The sequence below is a fragment of the Rhynchophorus ferrugineus genome, unplaced genomic scaffold (assembly GCF_030347505.1).
Source record: "Rhynchophorus ferrugineus isolate W39M unplaced genomic scaffold, kcgeb_rfMv2 rfM4, whole genome shotgun sequence".
NCBI lineage: Eukaryota > Metazoa > Arthropoda > Insecta > Coleoptera > Curculionidae > Rhynchophorus > Rhynchophorus ferrugineus.
In genome coordinates this window covers 23,731,361-23,758,478 of record NW_027472583.1, presented here as the reverse complement: position 1 = coordinate 23,758,478, position 27,118 = coordinate 23,731,361, and the positions used below count along the sequence as shown (strand labels likewise).

Below are 27,118 nucleotides of genomic sequence, written 5' to 3'. Positions count from 1 at the left end.
TCGAATTCGCATCTCCATTAAATGCTTATTATACAGGATGTTAATTCTGTCCGTACTCCTTTACGCGTTTAATGTCTACTTGAAGTTTGTTATACCCAACGAGGTGAAATGACTTCAAGTTTTTGAAAGTAGGCTCCTCAGGAGAATTTTAATCGCTCCATGGTTTGTCAGAAATAATTCACAGGGAAACTGACACTCAAGAAATCAAGCACTCCATATCTCTATCCTTCCACAAACAACAACTCAGCTCAAGGTCTTTTGAAAATGCTCTTGTTCGCGAGCTGATGGACATGTTGGGAGCTTAGCACCGCGTCGCCACTAGCCTACCCTTTTCCAGATTTAAACGACCTCATCCGTCGCTGCAGCCTTCCCCTTGGCTGTCAACACACCTTCACAAATAACAATAGACCGCGTTATATCATTATCGCGTTAATTATCATAAACTTAATCAATATTTATATAAAGTAATTAACGACGATGATGAATCATTGGATTGAATGAAAGTAACCTGGATAAATACATACATAATATAATAATTCAAGTGTGATTACTCTGTTGTGTACAAGCATGAATAAATATGAATAAAATAAATAGTGGAAAAAGCACATATGTTTTTTCGCCAGGTCCTCGTGCCCAATAACGGCTGCCTGGCTGGCGGGTGCCATATCCCCAAATTTAATACAGTAGCAGTAGCGACCCACAATGGTCCACTGTGAAGCGGTTTTGGTGTATTGCTAAGCTTAGAAGCAGTCCCACATAACCTGGTCCAACTTGTCACTGTAGGGCAAGTCTCCGCGACCAGGTATGCGTCATTCATTCCACCGCCTGGTTTTAGGCCACAAATAAAAAGCCGGTTAGCGTTTTCTCAAACAACATTAGTCTTAACCGACTTTTTTAATAATATTGACAATAATTCCCCCATAATAAAATTTAAATTAACTCTGTCGGATGCCTGGTTAACCGTTTTGTATAAAATAAAATAAATGAAAATAAGTAATCACTATCATGTATTTTGATAGGCAATATTTATTAGTAAAAATACAAAGTATCAATATAAATTATTTAAATATTTCTTTTCGATTTATTTAATTATTCAATTTATTTTTATACACACGAATTTTGAAACCTTCACAAGTGCAATTTTGGCATTGATTACTTTTCTTGTTTGATTTGAAAAACTGTCCTTCTCAGCTCTATCAAATACTTTTAGAAAGTTATTATGTTACTGCTCTGTCATATTACAATTGTCTATTTCGAAATTAATGGTATGGAAGACCAAAAAAAATGCAATAAATTATTATTGGACGAAAATCAGCATCAATCAAACTCTCAAAGGATTTTTAGATATTCGAAATCAGATATTTTCAGAAAATTCTTAGTAGCTGAGATCAGTGTGATAACAGTGTGAATATGCTATGAATATTGTGAAATCAGCAAGGTGTAGTCAAATACAAGCTGTTAAGCCGAGTGCAAGTTTTACTGCAGATCTTTACCGACGTAATTTGGATAAAATGGCGACGTATTGTTCAAAAAACAACTATAGAGTAATAGGTACAAAGTCATTCCCTTTCGTGACAATGCTCGGCCAGATAAGAGTCGTTAAAGATACACTATTGTAGTTTGAATGGAGAGTTGTGTATGATTACAACTTGATAACTTGGATGACACACAGTTTTTAAATGTTGAAGAAGTACGAAAATTGATCAATAATTAACATATATCGCTGCCAAACCAACTTCATTCTTTCGACATAGTATTACCAAATTGTCAGAATGAGAGGAAAAAGTTGTACAAAATGCTGAAAAAATATGATTAATATATATTGTACCTATTTTTTACACTAAATGTCCTTTTAAAGTGAAAAATATATTAGATGATATAACATAGCAATATAACACATGGAAATAAGCAATATTTAACGTGGACATTGATACATATTAAAATAAAACAAAGTAAATAAATTTACCATTAAACCACAAATGCCCTCAAACAAAAATATTTTATATAATTCATTGTATATTCTGCTACTTTTGCTAATAAATTTGATAAAAAATGAAAATATGTATGGGATGTTAAACCATTAGATGCGTATTATAGAGGTAAAATATTAGTGCTTTAACTAAACGTAAATAAGAATGACAATATCGCTAGATTGTCCTGTAGGTAATGGGTATTCATTTATCACATCGATCCGATGTAGTTGGATAGCGGCCGCCTGCATAATATACGAGAACGAAGATTACAGTAGCGCCTCGGGCGCTTTGAAGATCAGCAGGAAAAATCAGGCAGCGCTTTCCTGACCGGTTATTTAATCTTCCATTAATCAAATTTAAATTAAATTTCCGTAATGGAGCGATTTCAGTCCATTCTGGTCGATTGCTAAGCCAACTAGCAGGATTAAAATATTTAAATATGGCTCTTAATTATGATCTTGTGTAAATACCTGTAATTTCATAAGGGAAAAATATACATCAAAAGAATACAGCGGCAATTCCGACTTAATCTCAGAAAATTCCCCCTATATTTCTCTACATTTATTGGCAGGCGTGATGGATGTATTGGTTAAGGCGATCGAACTACTGCTGCAATTGTGAGTACTAAACCTGCCGAGGCACGGCCGTGTTCGTGATTGGCTGCAATTTTGATTGCTTATAATCAAGAGTGCTAGCGAACAGGCTGAGTAAAACTGGATATCATATAGAATGATTTCTAAGTTCGTCACTTGTCAGTCACTAGCCTTAATTCCGAGAACCATAGTTCGGAGCCCAAGTTAAGCAATAGGTCCAGTCCAAATAAGCCCTGATCTGTAAAATAGACAGTCTAGAATATAAGGAAAAAAACCGGAAATTCGGTCCCATATGTGCTAACTAAACTCGACGTATCGCTTGTTAACGCATAATTTCTATTAATTAAATATAATAATTATATATTATTAATTATTTTTATTAATTATACCTGACAGTAAAGCAGTATTTTATAGAAAGCTTATGATATTTTTAGAATTAGAGCACCGAATGTTAGAAATTTTGGATAGATTGCGGTGAAATTTAAAAAAGTTCCCTATATATTTGATGAAGCAAAAAGAGGGTTTTTTATAACGTACTCCATTCGTATTCGGCGAAAAAGATGAGTGCAGAAGTTAGAGTTAGCAATTGGTACTTCGATGATTTTTTATTCAAGTTTAATAGCTAAACAGAACGGATGAAAATGCATATTGTAACAAGATACGGCGACAAATGTATCAATGGCAAAAAATTGGAAAATTTACAAATCTAGTGGTTTGAAATTTTATTTTAGACTGGTATCTTAGTCATTTAAACATTTTAGAATATCTACGCCTAAGAAATTTAGGAGCCAATATTTTATAAAGTTAAATGTTATTTTTAAAATAAACCACAACAACAATTATGTTTGCTTTGCTTATTAGATTAGTTGCTCCCTTGTAAACCTCTTGTAACTTGGTGTGGTTAAATACATAGTTTATTTTCCTTGACAGAGTCTATGGAAAAAATTGCGTTGACGCTAAACTAGATTTATGATGGCATAATAAAGACGCTCCCGAAAGATTTTTATGAAAATCTTAAAGAGCGATATGAAATACTCTTTGAATGCAGAAAAATCGTCAATAGTGGCGAGATTTTGTAAAGAATCTTGTAATACCATCAAAAGTGAAATTTTAAGCTGTTAGAGACCTCTATAGCAACTAAAACATCAAATATACCTTTGATTGTTGTTCAAAGCAAGTAAGGAATCAGTAGTTACAAATACGTGCTGGTTCTTCGACCTAACAAGTCAATTGAAAAGTCCCCGGCCTTGCACATAGATGGTGCTACTATAATTAAATCCATATGTTTTTTACATAGTCCTAACCCTCAAGAAATGCGTGTATAAATTTGGCAGCTGTCGGATCATTAGTTTGTGAATTATAGCATTTTGAGTGAAGCAACTTTTGTATTGTGAAAAAAATGGATAAAAAGGAATTTTGCATGTTGTTAAAATATTCCTTTTTGAAAGGGAAAAAATACAGTTGAAGCAAAAACTGGGCTTAATGCCGAGTTTCCGGACACTGCCCCAGGAAAATCAACTATCAAGGATTGGTATGCTAAGTTTAGACGTGGTGAAATGCGCACCGGAGACGGTGAACGCGGTGGACACCCAAAAAAGGTTGTTACCGACGAAAGCATTTAAAAAATGCACAAAATGATTTTGAGTGACTCTAAATTGAAACTAAATGAAATAGCAGACACTCTAAAAACTGTACATCATATCATTCAGGAATATTTGGGTATGAGAAAGCTCTGTGTAATGCATCAAAGGTGCAAGTTAATTAAAAACAAAACTTTAAATGTTCTAACAAAAAAAATGTTATACCAATATGCGTTACACCATTCTTATATGGAAATTGTAGTGCACTATGGAAATGTATCAACACTTTTACAGTAAAAACGCTCAGGAAAGTTAAAACTTGCTCATATTATAATATTATTTGAGAGTTTTAATAAATAAAAATATGCAACATCTTTAATGTAAAATATATCAACTTTAATCCTAATAAATCGCTGGTATACAGAGAGAGCATAAATATTTTACAAGATGCTGTTTATGTCGTGCGAAATCTTGCCTATCTTTTGCCGCTTTCCGACAGAAAAACTTAAAAGGTGTAGGACGGTGAGAAATGTATACACCTCGACATCTTTAATTTGCTCTAACATTACAAATATCTAGCAGTATTGTGTCTGCTGTAAGGCATTTGGTAACGACTATTTACGAGTGTGAGTGTCCGATGTAAACATTCTTCGCAGATCTTATTCGTATCCTTATAAATAACGAGTCGTATTCAGTTAACATTGCGGGTATTTATTAAAATGCCCATAATAACTATAGTTTGTATATATAGCAAATTTTAAAACAAATTATGTTATCTAAACTTATGAATGAATTACAAAGTAACTCTTGTAATTCTCAACATATCAGTCTAATTCAATTTTAAATAACGAATTTGTTTCTACATATGAGGAGAAATTTACAATAAAGGGTTTCTTAAAATTTGAAGACCTACAATGAATGTTTTAAAGGATCGGATGAGAAAATTTGTTTTATGTAGTTTTCCAATAAAATATCAACAAGTCAACAATATCATCGAAAGTATTACGAAGTACACTTAAAAAAAATTCAAATTCGTTTTAAACTCGGATCTGAATTTGCTTTTTCATTTTACTAATTAGCATTACTTTAGTTAAAACAGAGACATAATGAAGACTGATGCATCCAAACGTGTAAACGAATCGGTCAATAAAATTCGATTTGTGTTGGTACTGGTCGACACCGTTGTCATATGTCTACAAAATTATTCAAAACATTACTGACTGCTGAGTCTTAAAATTAATATAAGGATAGAGAGCAGGTGAATACAAAGAGCAGGTGTCGAATTAAAACCACCTAGCTGTTAGCTTCATTCGAGGTTAAATTTTTGAAATGTATAAAAACATAGAATATTTTTTCCCATATTAAATATCATTTAACACAATTATTTCAGAATAAACTATTGGGTTGGGAAGTATCTATAGTAAAGTATAAGTATCTATATCATCAGGAAGTATCTATATCATTTTAGAGAATGGTGTTTGGGGGTGTAATACTAATGAGATTACTAGTAAGACCCGAGTTACTGGCCACCCAAGTATGAATAACGTTGATGACAAAAATTAATTATATATTGACTACACAATCGAAATTACTTTTTTGCCAATCAAAAATATTTACAATTAATCATTTTTACTACACTGAGTGTCTTTAAATTAGTTACAATATGCTATAAATATTAGGAGAAACCATAAACCATAAATGTTACGGCTTATAACGTCATATGGTTTATGTGTTATAAAATTATTCAGACTTTGTACAGTTCTTGAATGGACCAAAGAAAATATGCGACAGTAAAATATTAATGATCGTTGACAGATTCAATTTACGGCATAGTAAATATCTCCTATATCGTTCATGTATCTTCCGTAATGGTTATTTAGTTGCGTTGCACCCCATTCTAATTATTCCCGATAGATCTTTTTTTTTTGATAGATTTATTTATATTGGATTTACGAAAAAGATGAAACAAAATTACTGTTGCCTTGCAGCTGTTGTGTGAATATTAGCGACTAAATCTATTCAACAATTAACGATTTCATGGTTTTGAATAAAGCTTTTTAAACATATCATAATCCTAACGCAGCTAAATATTGCAAAATATTTAGGGGTTGAATAATAAGGGCAAGCTAAATAGGACTATGCTATTTTGGTGGCATCTGTTTAACCCCATGAGTTTCCATAAAACATAGATTGCTGCCAATTTAATTTGATACCTCATTGGCGATACAAATAATGAGTTGAATACACACGATGGAATATCTACCGGTATCAAAAATGTTCTTCGTATTTTCGTGATTAAAAAGGACGTTTATTAAAAACTGCATTGTGATGATATCATCTATCATTAAATTAATACAAAAAGTGAAGCATCTCCCTGATTATTCTAAATTATTTTATTTACTTATTTATTTTTTTATATATACATTTTAAACTCTCCTTTTACCAACTATGGGTTTGGGAACAACGGTCCTCAGCATTAAGCTTACCAACTAGCGAGTGACCAATTTTAGAAATCATCCCAGAAGACATCCGGTCTTACCCAGCCTGGTTACTGGCATGACTGGGATCATTTTCCTTGTCGGATTTTACACACTTGCCTAGAATGTTCACAAATTTTAAACAATCACAAACATAAATTTACGACCAATGCCCCAGCAGGATTCGAACCCGCGGCTATAGCAACAGTAGGAGAACCGTCCCCTCGTCTTTACCACTGCGCCGCCAAGCCGGCTATTTTATTTTTATTATCTGTTAATATAGTTTCCTACAGGTCGTGTTGTTTTGTTTTGTTCATCAATTCATTGATCTGATGGATTATTAGCTCATTTTTTGAGCTTGTTTCTTTTTTTAATAATTAGTTTCAGTTTTGTTGTGATCCCTTAAGGCTGTGTTCCAATCTATTGATTTAAAAAATCAAAAGCTTAATCAAAGGCAGACACCAAATTAAATATCTTTATATAATTAAAATATAGTGAATATTCCTGTATGTTCCAATATTACAATATCGGCTAACAATAATACAATTAAATTTCATTCTATTAGAAATATATCAATGTCTTTTATTATTTTCCCGACTAGTGAATATAATGGAATCAGATTAGAGTCAGGTATTTATATTGAATTGGTGAGTGGAATGACCGAGTACCATATGCAATTTCTTGTTTAAGATATCGTTTAAAAACTACTGTTACTTATATAGGAAAAAATTGGCAGGAAAGCTTACATTAAAAACTCATTCTCGTAAATAACCATTACGGTGTGGTACATGACAGAACCAACACGGCGAATATTTGTAAAGCTGGGGCAAATTAAAGCTGTCTGCGAGTGTACATTTCTCACTGTCCTACATCCTTTATGGTGTTCCTTCGGTAAACGGCCAAAGATCGGTGTGACTCTACACGACATAAACCATATCTCGTTTGGTATAGAGTATTTATGGCTTCTATTTGTATGGACGACGTATTAATATTAAAATAGATGAAGGTGGCGAAGTATAGGGTTTTTAACACCGCGAGGAGTAGGCAGAGTTATTTGCCTTTGGAAGATACAGCAAGTGATGTCTGGAATGTTGTTCTGTCCCACATGACTTAACGAAGATTAATATTGGTTTTCATATACAATATATATTAATATATGAAATCATTAGGTCTTATTTAACAAATAATATTCTAAGTTACATTATTATTTATCTGTGATCAAAAAGATAAACGTTTAACGTGAGTTATAAATGCTCTTATGGTATATAGTAGTATGATACATCTGATTATTCGTGGTTGTTGGAAAAGAAGGCATATTTAATGTAACTCAATATCTCACGTTATGATTGAAATTGTTTATAGTAGATTTTTATAACAACCTTACATTTTTCATAACAGGGATAATAGCTTCAGGTTTTTTCTTTCAATTACTTAACCGACTTATCAAGAAAATAATCAACTCATGAAGAAAAGAAGACAGATTGGCGTTGGATTAGCAAACGAATTAGTTGACACAGTTTAGTGCAGTTCGGCTGTAACGTAAAGCAGATTAAAGATATCATGCTTGGAAAAACTATCCTAATCCATAGATTCCTCGTATCGCAATTAGAGGTATAAGGCTTCCAGAGGAGCATACAAGTTGCCCAGACGTACATTGAAGAAATAACGGTGGACTTGAGTTTCAACAAAATTTTGCAGTTCAGATTGCGCTCAATCTTCCGAAAATATTCTATACGGGTCATATCAGGATATATTATGGAGATCCGAACATATTAATGTGAACACATTCATTTACCATAACCTTCTTAGACAGAGCAACGACTAAGTGCATCCCTTTGGTCTTCATGGTGCTTCATGAGGTTCTTCAAAAAAATGGTGTGATTTACCTCGGCTATGTTTACTCGGTTATTACGCAGTCCATCTATTTTACACAATTGATTTTGATATTTAAAGTCTGTTAACATCTAGGCAACCTAACGATAATGAAAAATGAAAATGCTATTATTTATATAATTGTCTATAGTTTTGTTGGAACGCAAACATGAAAATATAGAAAGGTTGTGATCCAGTAGAGATTAACTCAAGGAATGGGTATATTATCGATGAGATTTATTTTAAATCTGAAGCATATATTCCCGTCTTATTTTGCTAATTAGCCTTACCCTAATTAAAAAGATACAGAATATAAAATATGATTTATGTGAGTAGTGGTCGACACTGTGTTACCTTGCAAAATTCTTCAATAACATTAATAATAATAATTAGACATTATATATAGGCTGACATATTTTTGGCGCTTGTTTTCATAAATTTCTAACCTGTGATTACTGATTGAAACCTGAAAAACTAACCCTGATTGAAAATTCTAAAACCGTTAAATAGCCACAGTAAGAAACGTATTACAGAAACGTAATTAGGGATCTAATCAGTTCCATGTGGAAACGAAATAATGGGTTCCCCCTCTTGCCGGTAAAACGCGTTAGAGAGGTAAGTATTGATGCTATTAAATATTAAGTTGTGAAAGATGTGTGTGCATAGATATGTTTGTAATTATTCAGAATACACGTGAGACTTAAGTTCGAAATTATATAAGAAGGTATTATATTAACTATTTTGAAGTTATGGCAAATATATTAGATATAATGCAGTTATTCAATTTAATTTAATGAGAAAAAGTAAACAGGCACTAAGAGAAGAAATTAAGGAGAAATTCACTAATATAAAAATGACTTAACAAGGGAACACGGGAACAAGAACAAATCGTGAAATGTAAAACTAGACTAACAAAAGTAACTAGTAAATATACTCTCTAATGAAAGTAAAATAGATTATTTCGATATATAATTGTTAATCGGGTGGATTACGTCTCCAGGAAAAACCACTACATAAAAGTGGAAAGGATATAAATGTACATATAAAAAAGAATCTATCTACTAGTTATTGTGGCTTATATTTGATGATGATTTAATTGACTGTACTTAATTGCAAATTTTGTTTAATTATTTTATTTACATTATTTTATTATAAGGACTATACGATGAGTAGTATAATAAGTTCTGCGGATAGGGGAGGAAAATAACGCACTTGTACTTGACTCAAAATTACTTAATTAATTACTTACTTAATAAATTCAATTGCTGTTCATGTAAATCAATCAAGGTAACTTCTAGGATGCTGGATTTTAAAGAAAATCTAGACCTTCATACAGGGAAAGGAAAAGGTTTTTTTATCCGAAATGATTGAAGTAAACAAACAACCTTTAACCATGTGTAAATGGCGATATTATTCGTTAGATTTATTAACAGTTCCAGCAATAAACTACCTGTATGCCAAATATTGGGACGAAATTAATCAGAACATTCTTTTTATTTGCAAGAAAATGATATTCACTATTTCATTTTCATCTTATAAATTGTGAATTGAGCATTACATTCGATGCTCTATCTCGATTATTTAAACTGATACTACGAGATGTACCCAAGAATACCCAGAATGATGCTTATTCAGGTTTGGTATTTCTACGTTACATTGCTAATATTAAAAATGTCAGTATAATTGTAATGAATTATAAAAATAATTTATAATAAATTGTAAAATAGATCAATAAGATAAAGGACATATTTAAGTCCAATAAAAAAATTATGGAGGTCGGCTTGGCTGGCTTGGTAGTAAAGGCGACAGGACAGTCCTCCTGCTATTGTTAGTTGCAGGTTCGAGACCTGCTAAGGATATGGTCGTAAATTTCTTTTTATGATTGTTTAACATTTGTGATGACCCTTACAAAGAAGAAGGCATGTGTACAAATTCCAACGAGGAAAATGATCCCCGTCACGCCGGCAACCAGGCTGGGTGAAAGCCCATGTCTTCTGGTATGATTTTTAAGTTAGTCACTCGTCAGTCGGTAGGCTTAATGCCGAATACCGTGGTTCGGAACCCACGTTAATCAGTAGGTCCAGATATACCCTAATTGGTCAAAAGAATACTCGAATACTAGAATATAAAAAACACATATGGAATCAATTTCGACTCGATCGACTTTTTAAACAAAATGGATTTAATAAGTTTGCGTAAGGTCTGAATATATGCTTCGAAAATGTCGAGTAGTTTGTAAAAGTAATGATTGCGCAACTAACAACCTTACAAGGCATCACAATATTAGGAAATTTTTTTAACTCGGTTAAGTATTTCGGTTTATGGCCGCCTGTAAAATGTTAATTAGTAGCTATTGAAAAATATTTGTTAGTTATACTTCGCTCTTCTCAGGTGCAATTCACATTTCTCTAATAATTTAAAGACGTAATAGGTCACGATTTATATGACTGCTAAGTGGGAATAACACATTTTTGATTTTATAACCGTATAAAAGATTTTATGCACCCCACAAAACCGCAGACTTGATAGTTGGACTTTATGGTCGCTGTGCACGTGAAAAACAGCAGGAGCCGTTTGCAGTTTCATTTTCAAGATATTTCTCTGTCCGCTATTTATAGGGATATTGAAAGTAAAGCTGATAGTATTCGACGTAGAAAGTAGCGTTCTGCAAAAAATTATAGTTTATGCATCATTAATAAAGCCTAAGTTATGAATATAGTCTCTTTTTATTTCCATACATTTTTCTCTGTTACTGTTTATAGTCCCTCAAAATAACTATTAACCACAGAAGGTATATATATTTAAATATTCTTTCAATAAATTATTTCGGTTTAAAAAAATAATCTGAGCTGATGCATTTGACATATCGTGTCAATGAAGAGGTGTGAGTAATATTGACTATTTTAATATCATCAAGATAATGGATGTATGAATGGTTTCATTTTTCTAATAAAAATTCATGAAATGCGAAAATATATTCTTTATTCTATCAAAGTAAGTACCCGTAATACCGGCTAGTAAGTTCGTCTCCGAAAAAAAATTATAAGATGACCTGAGGATTCCATCCGCCCAAAAAACAATTTTGTCCATTCAATCTAATATTTTTATTCTGTCTCTACATCTATAATTATTATTATTGATCAGTCTTCAGAACATTATTTTATTATTGTTGGTTTTAAATAATAATCTGCCATTTGTAATTAAAATGTTAATATTTACAATCGATAAATTTAACTCTGATATCGATATCTGTCTTGATATCGATATTGATTTCTCTTCACCATATTTATCAAGACCATTAAATCTTATAATAAATCATTAAAAGTCCGTGAATCAATTTTTACAATTAATGTGATCTTAATGACAACCATTATAACACTAAATAGATTTACATAATCAGTCGAACAATTTTGTAAACACAAAAGAATGAAAGGAACTAACTTACAAAAATCCCAAACCGCCGTCCACTTTAAGTGCATTCCATTATATGGTTCTTTATCTTTTTCGGTACATTGCGTCTGTCGAAAACTGGGTGTATGTTCTGGACAAGGCTTCAACAAATAACTTTATTTAAAATGTATGATACATAACAGCTAATATCTAGAAAATATGTAATAATAACCTGTTATAGTAGTTACGTTGCTATAGCTATTAATCATTGTTTTCAAATATTTGTTGATACACTTTCATTATCTGATCAATTTCAGAATCTAGTACAATTGTATTAAATGGCATTCTTCTTAAAATTTATATTGATTATATCTCTGAATAATTGGTATCCACTTATACTGTATTATAAAGTATTGTAGTGTAACCTTTATAAACCTCTCATTCCTGGTTTCATTCGAGTAGCAATATTTCAATATCAAGCACCAATTAACTTTAACTAAGTCTTTTTTTACATGCATTTGATTTGGATTTTCTTAAAAACTTATATAAAAATGTTCAAATAAAGTTTTTCTTGTCGATCAATCAGTCTTAGATATTAATAAAAAAATAAATACAGTCAAAATTTCCAGCGACTTTGCGATAGTGTGACGAAAAAACCATGCTTGTTTTACTAACATATCGGATCATGAATCCATTTCATTTATATATTTTATATTTTTCACATTTCCAATGTGCCAGCCATTATCATAAGGCGAATACGTAGGTTGTTGCAGAACTTCACATTCGAGCTTTTACAATGTGTGACCGAACATTTTCCCGCAACTCGGCGTCATTGACTTAGCTCAAAACCTTTTTCCCTGGATTAACTCTTGAATTCTTACACTTAGGATTGTCGTAGTAGATCCACTTTTCATCGCCCGTTTCAATTTAGTACGAAAAACCCTTCATTGTTTCTGTTAAATCGTTGAAACTTTTCCCTTCTTATTTTTCTCCTTTATTCCATAACATATAACATATTAACATCAATATCGCCACTCTCTTTTCCATGGTTAGCCTCTCTATAGACCGAATATGCTGCGAAGTTAGATTATAATTTTTAGTAGCTGTTTGCTTTGTTTCTTCGCATTATCACCAAGAGCGATATGATCAGAATATATGCAGGCACCTACTTATTCTCAAGTCTCAAAATAACAATCTCCATGACCCATATATTCATTGTTATCCTTTTTTAACCACTGAATCTATTTTAATGTTGGTAAATGGAAAAAAAAAACTAAGGAAACTTAATCTGGCTAATAACACTCGCGCAGAAGCACAATTCGAAATTCGTTTCCATATTTGTGGCCAGTGTGAAGAAACTGTTTATATGAAAACCTTGGAATTGATCGAACATTTCAATTTTGGTTATATAGTACTATTTCCATTGAGTATATCAGTCAAATGCTGTAAAAATATACATAAAACTCGCCATTAAATATTTTTCGTGGCCTTGCTAGTATGCAAAATTATCTTCATATTCTGGGCACGATAAATCTCCCATTCGATGAACTTAATTGTTTTCTTATCACCAGATATCATCTCTTTTTTATAAAAACCGTGCTATCCTATGTTTTGTAGTTGTACACAAACTACTTCCCCATTTTCCAATGAACAAGCAGTATCAATTATGTGCTTACCGATTAATTAATGAACTTAATTATGTACTTCTGATATTACTTATTAGAGAACTGATTATACTGATTAAAAAGACTAGTTTGCATCGTTTAGTTATAAATATTATTTCAATTTACCTCTGAGTTACAAATTTTCCGGCGTTTTCTATCTCCTACGCAGAATCTTCCTCTATTAGCTGGCTCGGGATTATCACAAAATCTTTCCTGCGTGGCCAATCCACCACCGCACGTTCTGCTGCATTCAGACCACGACTGCCATTCACCCCATCCACCATTTACAGCTTCGGGTCTTCCACCCATTTCAATACATTTTTGTCGAAAACACCACTGAAACACAATCTATATTATACCACCCTGTTCTCACAGTAATTAAATCAACCTTATTCTCTCCACACTTAGTTCCATCAGCAGGACCCTCATTGGCACCCATGCAATTCTTGTCCCGCATTTTACAAAGAAAGTTAGAGCAAAACTCTAATTTCCTTGGGTGACAAGCACCGATCGACGATGGGAAAACGAATTTACATTGTTCCTCTTCTCCATAAACAACCCCGGGAAGCTTATGGGCGTAGGGATACATGGTTGATGTTGGTTCGTCATTTAAACAATCTCCCTTACCCTGACTAATATATAATTAAAATATAATCATATTTAATAGATAGCGTGCATGTAAACATTACTCTAGCAGCTCGGATATATCCTTTCTGGCACAGCTGGACCATCTAATAGTATTTAAATAAACATACGGAGACATTATGAAGTAAGAACCATCAGCATCTTTAACTGGACATGGACGTTCATCTTCATCGTGAGCAGCTCCTAGTCTACAAGGCGAAACTATAAGTAACTTAAATTTCAATGGAGTTTTAATACTCAACAGGTGACCCAGCTCATGTGCTACTATAACTGCTAAAGGGAGACCTCTATCTTCGTTAATACAACCAGCACTTCCTTCTGTGTCACAGGCCATTCCAGTGCTAGCCAATCCAGTGAGCCCGCAATCATTAGATCCTGGGGCGCAGAGATCATGTCTAGAATAGTGATGTTAACAACATGTCTTGATCAATTTACTTTCAGACCTTGTCAGTAAAGCTCCCATGTCGTGGTGATTAGGACTGTTTTTGGGTGCGTTAATTTTGGTCACCCACTTCGCGAAACTGTCCAGGGTAGTGTGGGAGTTCCTATTTATTTCCAAATCAATTTCTTTTTCTTCCCTCTCTAAATAAACTATTCTGACCACAGTTACTTCCATTGAGTTGCCGATTGATGAGTCGTGGTAGAATTCTGAAACCTTTAGAAAAGAAAAGTGTATGAACAAGTTTTGAGGTATTTTTTTGTAGTTTTTAAAAGTTATCTCGAGAAATTATGGTACAATGTATCGTTTATTGTTATATTCGCCATATTTCCAGCAGTTTCTGTTTTCCGTTTAATAACTGGAGTTTAATTAAATATAGTATTAATCAATAATATCACTATGATTGTTAGAAATGTATTATTATAAGCTTGTATGTAATTTGATTGATCTATCTATTTTAAGGCGCTACAGGAATCTATTCAATTTTAGTCACATCGTAAAAGTTGAAATGCTATTAGTGTTATTCGGGTTGAAAGAAATCTTTGGTGATTTCCCTAAGTGTGGTACAACATCCAATATTCTGAAGCCCTCAAAATTTCAAATTTTTCAAGTATTCATGATTGTTGCAATACATAACCAAGCATTCTTGTGCAGAAAAATCACTTCATTATATATTTTGGCATATTGATACTGTTCTTCGGTAATGCATTTCTTAAGCCGAAGTAACTGCTAGCAGCTTACTCCGTAGCCATAAATATTTAATTTCGCAATAAATATTCCGTTTAGTCATTGAAGCCAAGACTGTGCTTAGACCACGATTTTTTGCTGCACCTGAACCAACCTGTACAAATATAATTAATATATTTTCGAGTAAAATTAGTTGATGAGTTTTATTGGACCTTTAACTATGAAGCACCAAAGCCTACTTATAATCAGGGATTTTCTGACTTGAGTGATGGTCATCTAAGATCACTTAAAAGCGAATTTCTTTGAAAGTTGGTCAAAAACCGATTATTGTTATGGTATCCGGAGATATCCTGCATGAATTGGAGGTACTAGGTGGTACTACTGGACTTTAATGTTAAACACACAGCCTGGGATTCACGATTAGTAACACTTGGAAAAGGAAAATTACTCGCAGCAATAAATAATATTAATTGTAACTATTATTCAGGGTGCGAACACACTTACTGGCTCACCCATATTAATAAAGCACCAGAGCTACTAGACTTTTACATTTCGCAGGGTATTTCCTCAAATCAAACACAAATCGAAAGATTGCGTGAACTATCATCTGATCACACTCCAGTATTGTTAACATTAGGTGCGACAATTCTGAAAAAAAATAAAAGAGCCTAATCTTAATAATAAATTTACTTACTGGGACACGTTTAGCATTATAATGCAGGAATAAATCAGCTTAAACGTAAGACTCAAAATTATAAACAACAGACAAATTCGGTCTGGGCACAAGAAGCTACCCCAACATCAAGAGAGCAATCAGAATATGAGGTAAATTACCCAATTGAGATTTGGGAATTTGTAAAAAAAAGACGAAAAGCTAGAGGAGTATGGCACAGAACCACAAATATTCTAGATAAAATAATATTTAACCTACAACATGATTTTAAAAGATTTGCAAGAGTTACTAGCATCGGGTATATTTGTAACTTCATGTTGAAGCCTCACAGGCTTCACTTTTTAGTAAGTGTCACTTCGTCAAAATGCGAAAAAACATTACATTGAATCTTTACTCTTTTAAAAAAAGCAGCTAAAATATTTTGTGAAGTCTATGGCCACAATGTTCCATCGACAATAAATAAAAGGCATTACTCGATGAAACCATCAACAGCGATCACTATCGACTAGAATTGATGCAGTTGAGTTGAGCACTACGCGAAAAACGGTATGAATACGAGCAAAGCCAAACAATGTTATTTTTCAGCATCAAAATGCTTGACTACACCCGCCGGATTCTCCAGACGTTGGTCCTGTTGCTTACTACTTGTTAGAACATATGAGTCGTAACCGGTCTGAGCAGTGCTTCACTTCTTATGAAGATACCAACAAATGGATCGAATTCGTGGATATTCTTAAAAAAAAATACGTCTTTTTTTTGAGATTGACTCCGAATTGCCCGAAGGACTGAAAAAAGTAGTGAATATGAATGGACAATAATTTCAATAAAATACATTGTACCAATTTTTCACATCAAAGCTTTAAATTAAAAATATCCTGCACAACTAATTTATATCACTTAATTTCATAACCACTAAATATTGATTAAAGTTACCATATTCATAATAGTCATCACATAAAGCTCAACTTCCCTGTTTTTGTGATACTTCAAGAATTTCTTGTCACAGACCACACACACTTCCAAGTATCTGTCCTTGCTACCTAAATCTCTTTTCTCGAAATTTCCTGAAACACGATCACTGCAAAACAAACCGGGTGAAAATAAAAGTAAGTAATATTGATACGATTCCATACTTGTCTGCAAACAAATTATTGCTCCAAGGACTTTCCGTGCCGCACCTCATTTTTGAATCGTCAGGGTGATTGTGATATATAACATGAAGGTGTTGACCTTTTTGGTTTGGACCGTGTTTATCAACGGGTTCGATGTAATATTTTTTGTTGTTTATTATAATAAAACCGGCCTTAAAATAAAAATATTTAATGTAACCAATATATTAATTTTTTTTTATTTAATAAACAAAATATAGTTAAGTATAATACTAGAAAATAAAATAGACAAATGTTTAATATCCTAATTCCATGGCTTTCAAACTGAAAAAGTTTGACATTCATTAGTTTTGTTAATCATACAAAATTATGGTGATATGGCTATGTCATATCCTAATTTTATATTTTGAACTTGACGATAAAACGGTGATTTCGACGGAAAATTTTTCTGAAAAATGTTTGTTCATCACAATTGGTTCACCGCTATCAGGTCTGATATTAGAAATGTAATTTAGCCTCGATTTTTGGTACATTTTGATAAACTAGCATGTGTTACAGTTAAATAGAAATAATAAGGAAGTCAATTTTTAATTTTCAATTGGATATGATTCTTCAAAATTCCACCAAATAGAAGTACCACTTTAGGTGGGAGAACTCGCAATGCTCGAAACCAAAGATATATTCGAGGTACGTGAGGTGACATTAGCTTAACAAGCACCAACGTAAGTGTTATTTGCTAATTGTTGTAGACGCCTAAGCGCACATACCAATACACAATATCCCTACATTCATTTAACAATCATATGAACAAAATTTGACTTGCATGTCTTATTGAGTAGCCTCGTTATGTTACAAAATGCCCAGAAGATCACAACTATACATATCTTCACAATTGTTAAATAACAATTGTTAACTCTATCTCATATTACATTTAATTTGATAATTAATTTTTCTTTTATTCTATTTATAAATACAGTTCCACAATATGAGTTGAATATTAATTTATCTATCTCTACTAATTCAAGTATTTCTATAATCACTCCGACGAGTGATGACTTGCCAGTTCTGCAATTTATTGTTATCAGATATAGACGTTAATGTTTTAAAATATTGTCCATTGCTGGCTCTGTAATATATCAAAACACAAAACAAATAAAACTGTAACATGTATATGGTAGTATACCATATATATTCTCTCATTATTTTTAATGACAGCTAAAACGTCACTGAGAATTAAAATCTTAGACAAGAATCTTACACATATCTCTAAAAGAATTTCCAAGGAAGTTTTAGAAAAATATATAACTACTAAAGTACCAAAATCACAATGCAATGAGAATTTTAAATTAAAACAAAAACTTAGATATGTCGAATATATGAATATTGATCAGAAAATTATATACAAACCTCTATTACCGAATAAATGTTCAGATTGGATGCTGATCTATTTATGTTTAAAACACTAAGTGAGGACCGTAAAAGGATATATTAAACTGCAGCATAAGATCAATATTACATATATCTGCATTGAGACAAAAATGGACCAATTATGCTCGATATATGATTATTATAATAGATACATGAACTAATTTTAAATATAGAAGTCTTACATTAAAATTCTTCGCACGCTGGTTGCCAGAAAATTTAAAAAACGACGTCAGAAAGCGGTAATTTCCTGATCTTGATGAGTGACTTGATCTAGTTGAACGTTATTTATCTGATAGGCCATTTACCAAATAACCAATTAAAGTGGAATGTCCGAGTTTATAAGATAATCGAATAATTGGCTTGTATCTAAACATTTATTTTATTTTTAGTCCTGACGTATCGTCATAATATAATTACAGATAGAGCTCAACCTCTAAATTAGAAGATTTCGTCATGTTCCATATAGTATTATCTAAGAGGTATGCTTGAACTACAATAGACTATAGTGATCATACTGATGTAAAACTCGAAGATTATAGATTGAGGATTATAGTAATTATGGGACAAATCATCATGTATAATTCCAGTCATTTCCATGCTACATTATTATTTATTATACTACCAAAACATACCCAAAACAACATATTAAATCGTTTATTAGTCCTTTGGTTAGTTCGACAACAAATTATCAATTTGACAATTTGTTAAAATAGACATGATTTATAGTACATTCAAAATAACAGAGAACTTACGTCATCGCGATGTTTAGTGTGTTGCCTATGGCAACATGTAAATTTGTTTTATAATGAGGTCGTATTTCCTTGATGATTTCCCTGATAAATTCGAAAATGTAACGGAATCAGCGTACAAAATTCGTCTTCTTGTCAAACTTCTGTGAAAATTCTTCAAAGCATTAGTGATAATAATTACAGGTTATAAGCCGGCAAACTTCTTTTTCAGAATTTCAAATCGCTGCTTTTTATTACTCTGATTGAAAATGCCGAAGCCATTAAGGAGTAAGTCTCAATTGAGTCTCTAATAAACTCTGAACAGGAAGGAAATATACCCATTTTTGTTAATAAAAATCGTTAGAGTGGTTAGAGATGAACTGTTACATATTAAGTTGCTACGGTTTTTATTGTAATTTTTTTTAAACAACATAATCTTGGAATTCTTGATGCTAGTGACAGTGAGTATTTATTAATGACACATGGACTTCAAGAAACAGTATTTAAATAGTGTAAAGAAAACCCACGAAGAGATCTAATCGAACTTTTAGAGATTGTTTTTAAAATAATAAACCTTTTCAAAAACACGCAATAAATTCAGGGAAAACTTGTTATTTAAATTTTTGTGTTCAGATGAAACATAGATATTGTGAGATGAAACATGGATATCACCAATGTAGTAGTTTGTTTTGCAAAATTACTTGAGAAGGAAATACTGCAACAAATGAAAAATTGAACATCTAAGGTAAATATTATCTCTAATGGAAGTAAATAAAAAGAAATTGAAAAAAAGTGAAGTTGCGACTTTTTGGCGTCATAAATATTGATGACGAGACTTCACTATTTTACTGAACTGGCTATAGGTGGTTTAATTGATAATATAACTGCATTGTGTTGTTAAAATGTGAACAATACTGAAAACATTGCAAACACAAAGCAAAATTCTAGACAATCAGCTTCTTATCGTAACCAGATCAAATTTAAGAAAAGAGTAATAGTAATAAATGCATACATCCATTGTAAAATTTATGACAATCTAACTCTCACTGTGAATATTGTAAAGGCTAATACCATAATTAGGCATTACCATCAACTATGATCAACTGGTATTTATGTAATCAATTAACAACATTCTTAGTTAATGTTGAAAAATTAAACCGTACTTCGTTCAAAATGAGAGTAAATACATTTTTTACTATTTAAATTTGAACATGACCAATTATCATGACATAAATCACCAAGTCGATGGTTTTAAGATTGTCAAGCAATTTTGAAGCCCTCTGATGGTAGGCAATTGGTAGTATAGTTTCTTCACGTTTGAGTAATACCCGGTACGAATTTTTAACTCCTATTGCATTAAGTTATGAAAAGAAATATGAATAAATTAAAAAAAAACATACTAGACCATCGCATACAGATAAAGCCACTTTGGATTTCGGTATCCCTCTCACTGTTCCTCTATAATGGCACAGTTTTTTTGTTTCAATTCCCCTCACATCTCTATTTTTTATTGGCACTGTCGGGTCCCTTTTTTCGAATATTAAATTCGGATGCATGAACTCCCTGTTTGGTTCGAGCTCCAAGTGATGAAGTCCTCCATCAATGGTAATTCCTGTTTATGTAATCATGACAAATGTTACTCGTTTTTTTTTGGCATATGAATGAATTTACCATAGTGGATAATTTCGTCTTCGATTTCCCGTTTCTTTCGTGCTTCGTGAATCTGTGCATTGTGTTGATAGAAATGTGGCAATTTAAATGTCATAAAATCGCCATCGCTCGTTCGCTTATGAGGCACAGACAAATGAAAAGTCTTTAGTGATCTGGTATATCTACCTGAAACAAAGTTTAAAATGCATAAATTTACTTTAGTCTTAACTTAGCTAAATTATATAAAAATATTGATTTAAACTATACACATCACATTATATACTAATCATATAACATTTTATTTGTTGATATATTGCTATCTATATTACAATAACCACAGTGTACAATAGCAACGTATTTATCGGACAAAGTCAAAGAGTAATAGAGAGAAACTCAATAGGGGTCTCTGGAGAAAAGTTATGCTTTGCCCAACATCCGGATGGTGTTATAATAGGCCATTCAAGTAATTTGGTTGGTCAACTTAAAATCCCCATTACTGGCGTCTGTAAAAAAAGATATTACTGTGAAGAGATTTTATTGGCTATTTGGTAACATTTGATACGTGACAACCTTAACGCCATGTTTAAATTGACCAAAGTTAAAATTTATTAAATAAAATTCAATAATAAAATAATATATATATATATATATATATATATATATATATATATATAAATATATAAATATAATATATAAATATTATATTATTATAATAAATCAAAAACAAAAAACTTCGATGATCTTTGGAACAATTTAAAATGATCTCTTCTGTATTTTCCATTTCATATTTCTTTAGTGCCAACAATTTAATAGGATCTAATAGAATTCTTTTGTTTTCTTATACTAAAAGATTTGAGTCTTTCCAAGTTTAAATTCTGTTTACCTGTTTTATCCAAAAGTATATGGTGCACTTTATTATTTTTAATATTCTATTTGGAAGGTCATTATGTAGCGTACAATTAAAAGGTTTTAAATTTAGTTTTTAGAAAGAATATTTGACAAAAAATATGTTATGTTATCTACGTGCCAATATCGAGGGATAAAACAAAAGAGATAGATTCAAAGACAGTACAATAAAACAATTTACTGACAAAAAAACAAATTCTTTCTGGGGTATCGCGCATGGTAGAGGAACATCGCGAAATGAAGGTATAGAGTCAAGTTGCAAATTATTAACCTCTGGTAATTCATCTACCGTTAGTATAGAATTTAAATTATCTCAAGAGCTTTCATGTTCATCCTATCACAATTTCCTAAAGCCAAATGAGTTGAAAATGATATTAACTTATGAAAAAAATTAACTTATCATGAGCGTTTTAAATGATTTCTCAAAAACACTATCCGAAGTATGTTTATTTCTAACTCCATGAGCCCTAATGTTATATTTATTGAAATAATATATTTATTGGAATAATTACACAATTTTTTTCTTTAGTGAAGTGAGCCTCAAGGTAGTTATTGGATTTTTAATTGAAGAAACGTGAACGACTTTAATCTTACTTGGAAATAAATGTAAGCACTATTTAAGTCTTGAATCGTTTTACACCAAAACAACTGTTATTTTAGTTGAGTTGTAACTATGAAATAATTAATCCAAGAACAAAAGTTATTTACATAACTTCTTTCGGAAGGGGATTGAATTCTAAAATTAAAAAATAAATATTTAATATATATATATATATATATATATATATATATATATATATATATATATATATATATATATATATATATATATATATAATACGGATATTTTATATGATTATTAGATTAGAAGGAAGACGATTCCACATGTCTTTATTATCTGTGCTTACGGCCACACAACAATCCCTAGATCGAGAGTTCACTTTACTTATTGTATACTATCGACTAATATATTCTAATGATCTAATAACGTAATCCCTAAACGTTATAAAAATATAAAGGTACTGTTCCTTAAGTTAGGCACACTTAAAATGGCACCCGAAACAAACAACCAATAAACACACCATAGAGACGAAGTGAACCAATCAGATTCCGTCGCGGCTCTTAGCATAGCGATTAAAACAAGTAAAATGTTAAAGGTAGCGATTTCTAGATAATGGACGTCTATTCCCCAAAAAATTCCTATAGAGCTAAATCTCTATTTCTCTGTGGCCAAAGTGTCTTCTAATTACCACTTATACAGAATAATGCAGTACGGATTTGCTGGCACACGGTTTCAAAATGCTAAAGAACTGCAAAAATACACACATTATAGGATTACAGTCAAGCCAGAATTGTTCCTTGGAGACGCCGACACAAAGTAGATTTATATAAAGATAGAATATGCTTTTATTCGTCGATGTATTTGAAATAGTATACAAGTTTGCTATAAGTTAATATACAAGACTGATTATGATTAATACAATTGGGAGCCCAGGTTAAGATAAAAACATTTACAAGTTCTGTAACAAAAATATTAATGGTTTTTTGATTTCATTTACCCAATGTTATTTAATGCCAATAACTAGTATGTACTGCAGACTTCTAATCCACGTGACTCATAAATTCACGTGCCTTAAATCGACAATATCAAAGAGTATAGATGTAGTAAAATTTAATCACCTGAAATTAATGCTGAATTGTTTACATCAGATCTAGTAGGGGTTCGATAAAGAAGTGAACTACGCAAATTCTGTTACGTGGTTGATATTAGATATACGATAGCTAAACTTTCATATATATGTTATGATACCCTATTCGAACTAAACACCTTTCAACAAGGCGCAACTTCTCTCCGTAAAATAATATAATTTGAAAGTATTATTCGAGACAGAATTGAGAGGAAATCATAAGGCTCTATATGAATTCGTTCAATTTCAAGTGAATTCACTATAAGCTTATACTTTTTATACTTGTTGTTCAACAGGTAGCAACTAAAAATTTGCCAATTTTCTGGTAAAACCATGGTTCGAATACAGCGAATATTCTAATATTTCTGGATAAAAGACTGAACCAAGTAATTTTTACAAACCAAAGACTAAAGTAAAGACTAGCGCAACTAGCGTTAGTCGGTAGATTCCCAGCGACTGCCAAATGCCTCCCAAATGTTGCTGAGTCGCTAAAGATATGTGTGATCTAGTTGTGGCCGCTAACTTTAATCTTCTTTATGTATTAAAACATCTAATTTTATGATGAAAAATTCCTTTCAAATCAGATTAAACACTGTTCTTAGGGTCCATGAAGGACTTGTAACTTGTGAGGCTTTTCCGTGCTTCATTATCTTATTCTTTGATACCGTATATCAAGCGTGACAAACTTCCAATCCTTTTAAAAATAGCTCGATTTAGTTTCAGTGCAGCTACGATTTAGAAATCGCAATGGAACCTATGTATCGAGATTCATTTAACATCCAATCTTATTCAAAAGATTTGAAATTGTTTTATGGTAAACAATGCCGGGAGATAAATATCTCTTTATATCTATATTCTCATGTGTTTCATCACCTTTCCAATTATTACCCGACCATTATATAAAGTAATTAAGATTAATATGCAAACAAATGGCATCATTGCACCAACATATTCAAAGTTATGTCGTACTGATTTATTGAAAATGGTAAATAATGGAAATACTGATGTGTTGTAATAAGCTTATTCGTTAGTTTTAGAGGATTTTTTTAATTTGAAGCTATATTCTGAAAAATAGGTACAATGTATTTTTACTTAAAATATTGTCTATCGGTAACTGCTACATTTTCCCATCTTGCAGGCAACGTATTAATTATACGGTGCCAACGTTCGTATTATATTTCGAAAGTACGTATCTTTTGAGGCTAAACGCGAATCAAAACATTTTTTGGTATCTTAATAAGAAGTGTAGAGAGAAGTAACGAGTTACTTATATATTGAAACAGGTTGTAATCAGAAGCGAGGTATGGGAACTCCAGCAGATGGGGTAGCACTTCCCATTTTAATGTTTCCAAGTATGTTTTCAGCAGTTTTGCAACACGTTAGTTAATCATCGTTATGCTGAAGAAAAACTTTGCCCTGTCTTTGCTCGTGTTCTAAAAGTTTATCGTGCTGTACTTGGCTCAAGAGCATTAATTTTAGTCGAAAACGATATCCAAAGATTGTTTCATTAAGTTTTCGAAGATCATAGTGTAGCACACCAAGCTGATCCAACCAAACACAGAGCATTATCTTAGGACCTTGTATATTACTTTGTCAATGATGTTGATGAATGACTAGACGATTCCTATGAATTTTTTAGTTTTTGATTATCCATTAGTATTGGATTTTAATCATCACCAATAGCAATACGATGGAAACAATCTTTCCGAATGTGGAGTTGAAATAGCATTTTACATATAAGGCCTTTTAATGTCACTTTACTTCAAAATTTATTGTACAATATTTCATTTGGATTACTCACAAATTATTTAAGCGATTGGGAATGGTTTCAACAATCCTGTATGTTCTATTTTTCACTGACCATCATGAAGTAGTGCCGACAAATCCTCGCCTATAAATTAGTTTATCTATCGTGCACTTAACTACGATAACCTTCGGCCAACTTTTTCTTTACTCGGTACAGATTGAGGCATTTTCATAGCACTGAAAACAGTTTATTGTTCATACTTCAACGAAATAACACATAGAGTAACGTGAAGCCTGAGTGAGGTTTCAATATGAAATTCTCTTTTAAATTTTTAAAAATTAATTTATAGATCTGATGTCCTAATTCAAAAACTAAATAACCGTTAACTTACTTTAATAAGGAAAGTTATTACTCATAGCTCAACGTCTCTGGATCAACTTAATGACTTATTATTAATCTATTTCATCTCCGTATAGTCGGTTAAACTTCTCTGGCATTCTACCTAACAGTCACCCTCCTTCGAGCCACTCCAATTTCATCGACGACATCGTTTCTCCGATCCGTTCCGTTTCATTTGTTGTTTTTTGTTTCCGTTAATCGACCAATCAAACGGAAAAATAAATGACAGTCTTACCTGTCCGACTCACGCCCGATAGATCGATAAGATATCGACGTGACCATTACCACACTCCGATTTATACCGTCCGTTATTCACTTGTCTACCCGCCGTTCCTTTTGTCCTGTCTGTCAAAACCAAGGACATCTTGATTCGGGGACATAGTATAAATGGGCAGATCAATTGTTGAGATAAGATCGGTGAGAAACAGACGCTGGAATCGAGAGGCTTTTCCTTGACGATGTATGTTTACGACAATCTAAATCGGCCAGATTACCGATATTTGATAACAGATAATGTGCAATAAGGTAAATATTCTCGAAGATAATCAGCAAAAGTTATATAAGTTCTTCATAGATATGTATCTCCATTTATTATATTCATGCCATGAATACGAAATAGTTCGATGAAGTCTATTAATATAATAAATGTCTGAATCAATTTTTATTTACTTCGAATAATTTCAACAATAATGACTATAATGTTTATATAATATTGGATATTGTATTACAAATTATTCAATAATATCTTTTTATCGTTTAAGGTTTTATAAAAAAAGAACAACCAAAACGAAAAGTAATCCATATTAATAATGTATAATGATCACCCCTAATCTCTGTATATTACATATAGCTATTATGTACAAATACAAAAAAACAATGAACAATCTAAGAAAAATACAAAGATCCATTTATAGAGGATTGAATATCTTTGAGAAATTTTTGGAATTATCAGTACACAATAAATTAATATTAGATAAGCATATATTAATACCTATATGGACCTATGAATTTCAATTATGGGGATGCTCCACAAAATGCAATGTACATTTAATAAAAGATTTCCAGAACAAAGTACTAAAAAGTGTATCCAGGTATTATAGGGCTGATTACCTACATCGAGAGGTTCTAGAACTGACTGTAACTCAAAGAAATCAAGAGAAACGAATGAGACATAAGGAGAAACCCTATTCTCCTGGTTGATTTTCCTGAGGCAGTGTCCGGAAACTAAGCATCAAGCCAAGTTTTTTCTTCGACTGTATTTTTTCCTTCAAAAAATAATATTTTATCAACACGCGAAATTCCTTTTTATCCATTTTTTTCACAATAACAAATGTTGCTTCACTTAAAAGGCCATAATTCGCAAATCAATTAGCCGACCGCTCTCAAGTTTATACACGCATCTTTTGACGGATAGGGCTAAATAAAAATATATGGATTTCATTCTAGGGACGCCATCTATGTGTCAGGCTG

General features: G+C 32.0%; 1 protein-coding gene across 1 annotated transcript in view; it reads right to left on the bottom strand.

Annotated features, from left to right (window-relative positions):
• The window catches only part of LOC143196327 (A disintegrin and metalloproteinase with thrombospondin motifs 12), a 55,974-nt gene that overhangs the window by 15,718 nt on the left and 13,138 nt on the right, over positions 1–27,118 (bottom strand). Inside the window, exons 2-11 of the mRNA XM_076403993.1 lie at positions 20,930–21,094; positions 20,659–20,870; positions 17,127–17,296; positions 16,927–17,071; positions 14,638–14,849; positions 14,437–14,589; positions 14,239–14,382; positions 13,938–14,181; positions 13,676–13,885; positions 11,941–12,046 (exon numbers count right to left, since the gene is read on the bottom strand). Of these exons, the coding sequence (XP_076260108.1) occupies positions 11,941–12,046; positions 13,676–13,885; positions 13,938–14,181; positions 14,239–14,382; positions 14,437–14,589; positions 14,638–14,849; positions 16,927–17,071; positions 17,127–17,296; positions 20,659–20,870; positions 20,930–21,094 (1,761 nt within the window). The remainder of the gene's footprint in view (positions 1–11,940; positions 12,047–13,675; positions 13,886–13,937; positions 14,182–14,238; positions 14,383–14,436; positions 14,590–14,637; positions 14,850–16,926; positions 17,072–17,126; positions 17,297–20,658; positions 20,871–20,929; positions 21,095–27,118) is intronic.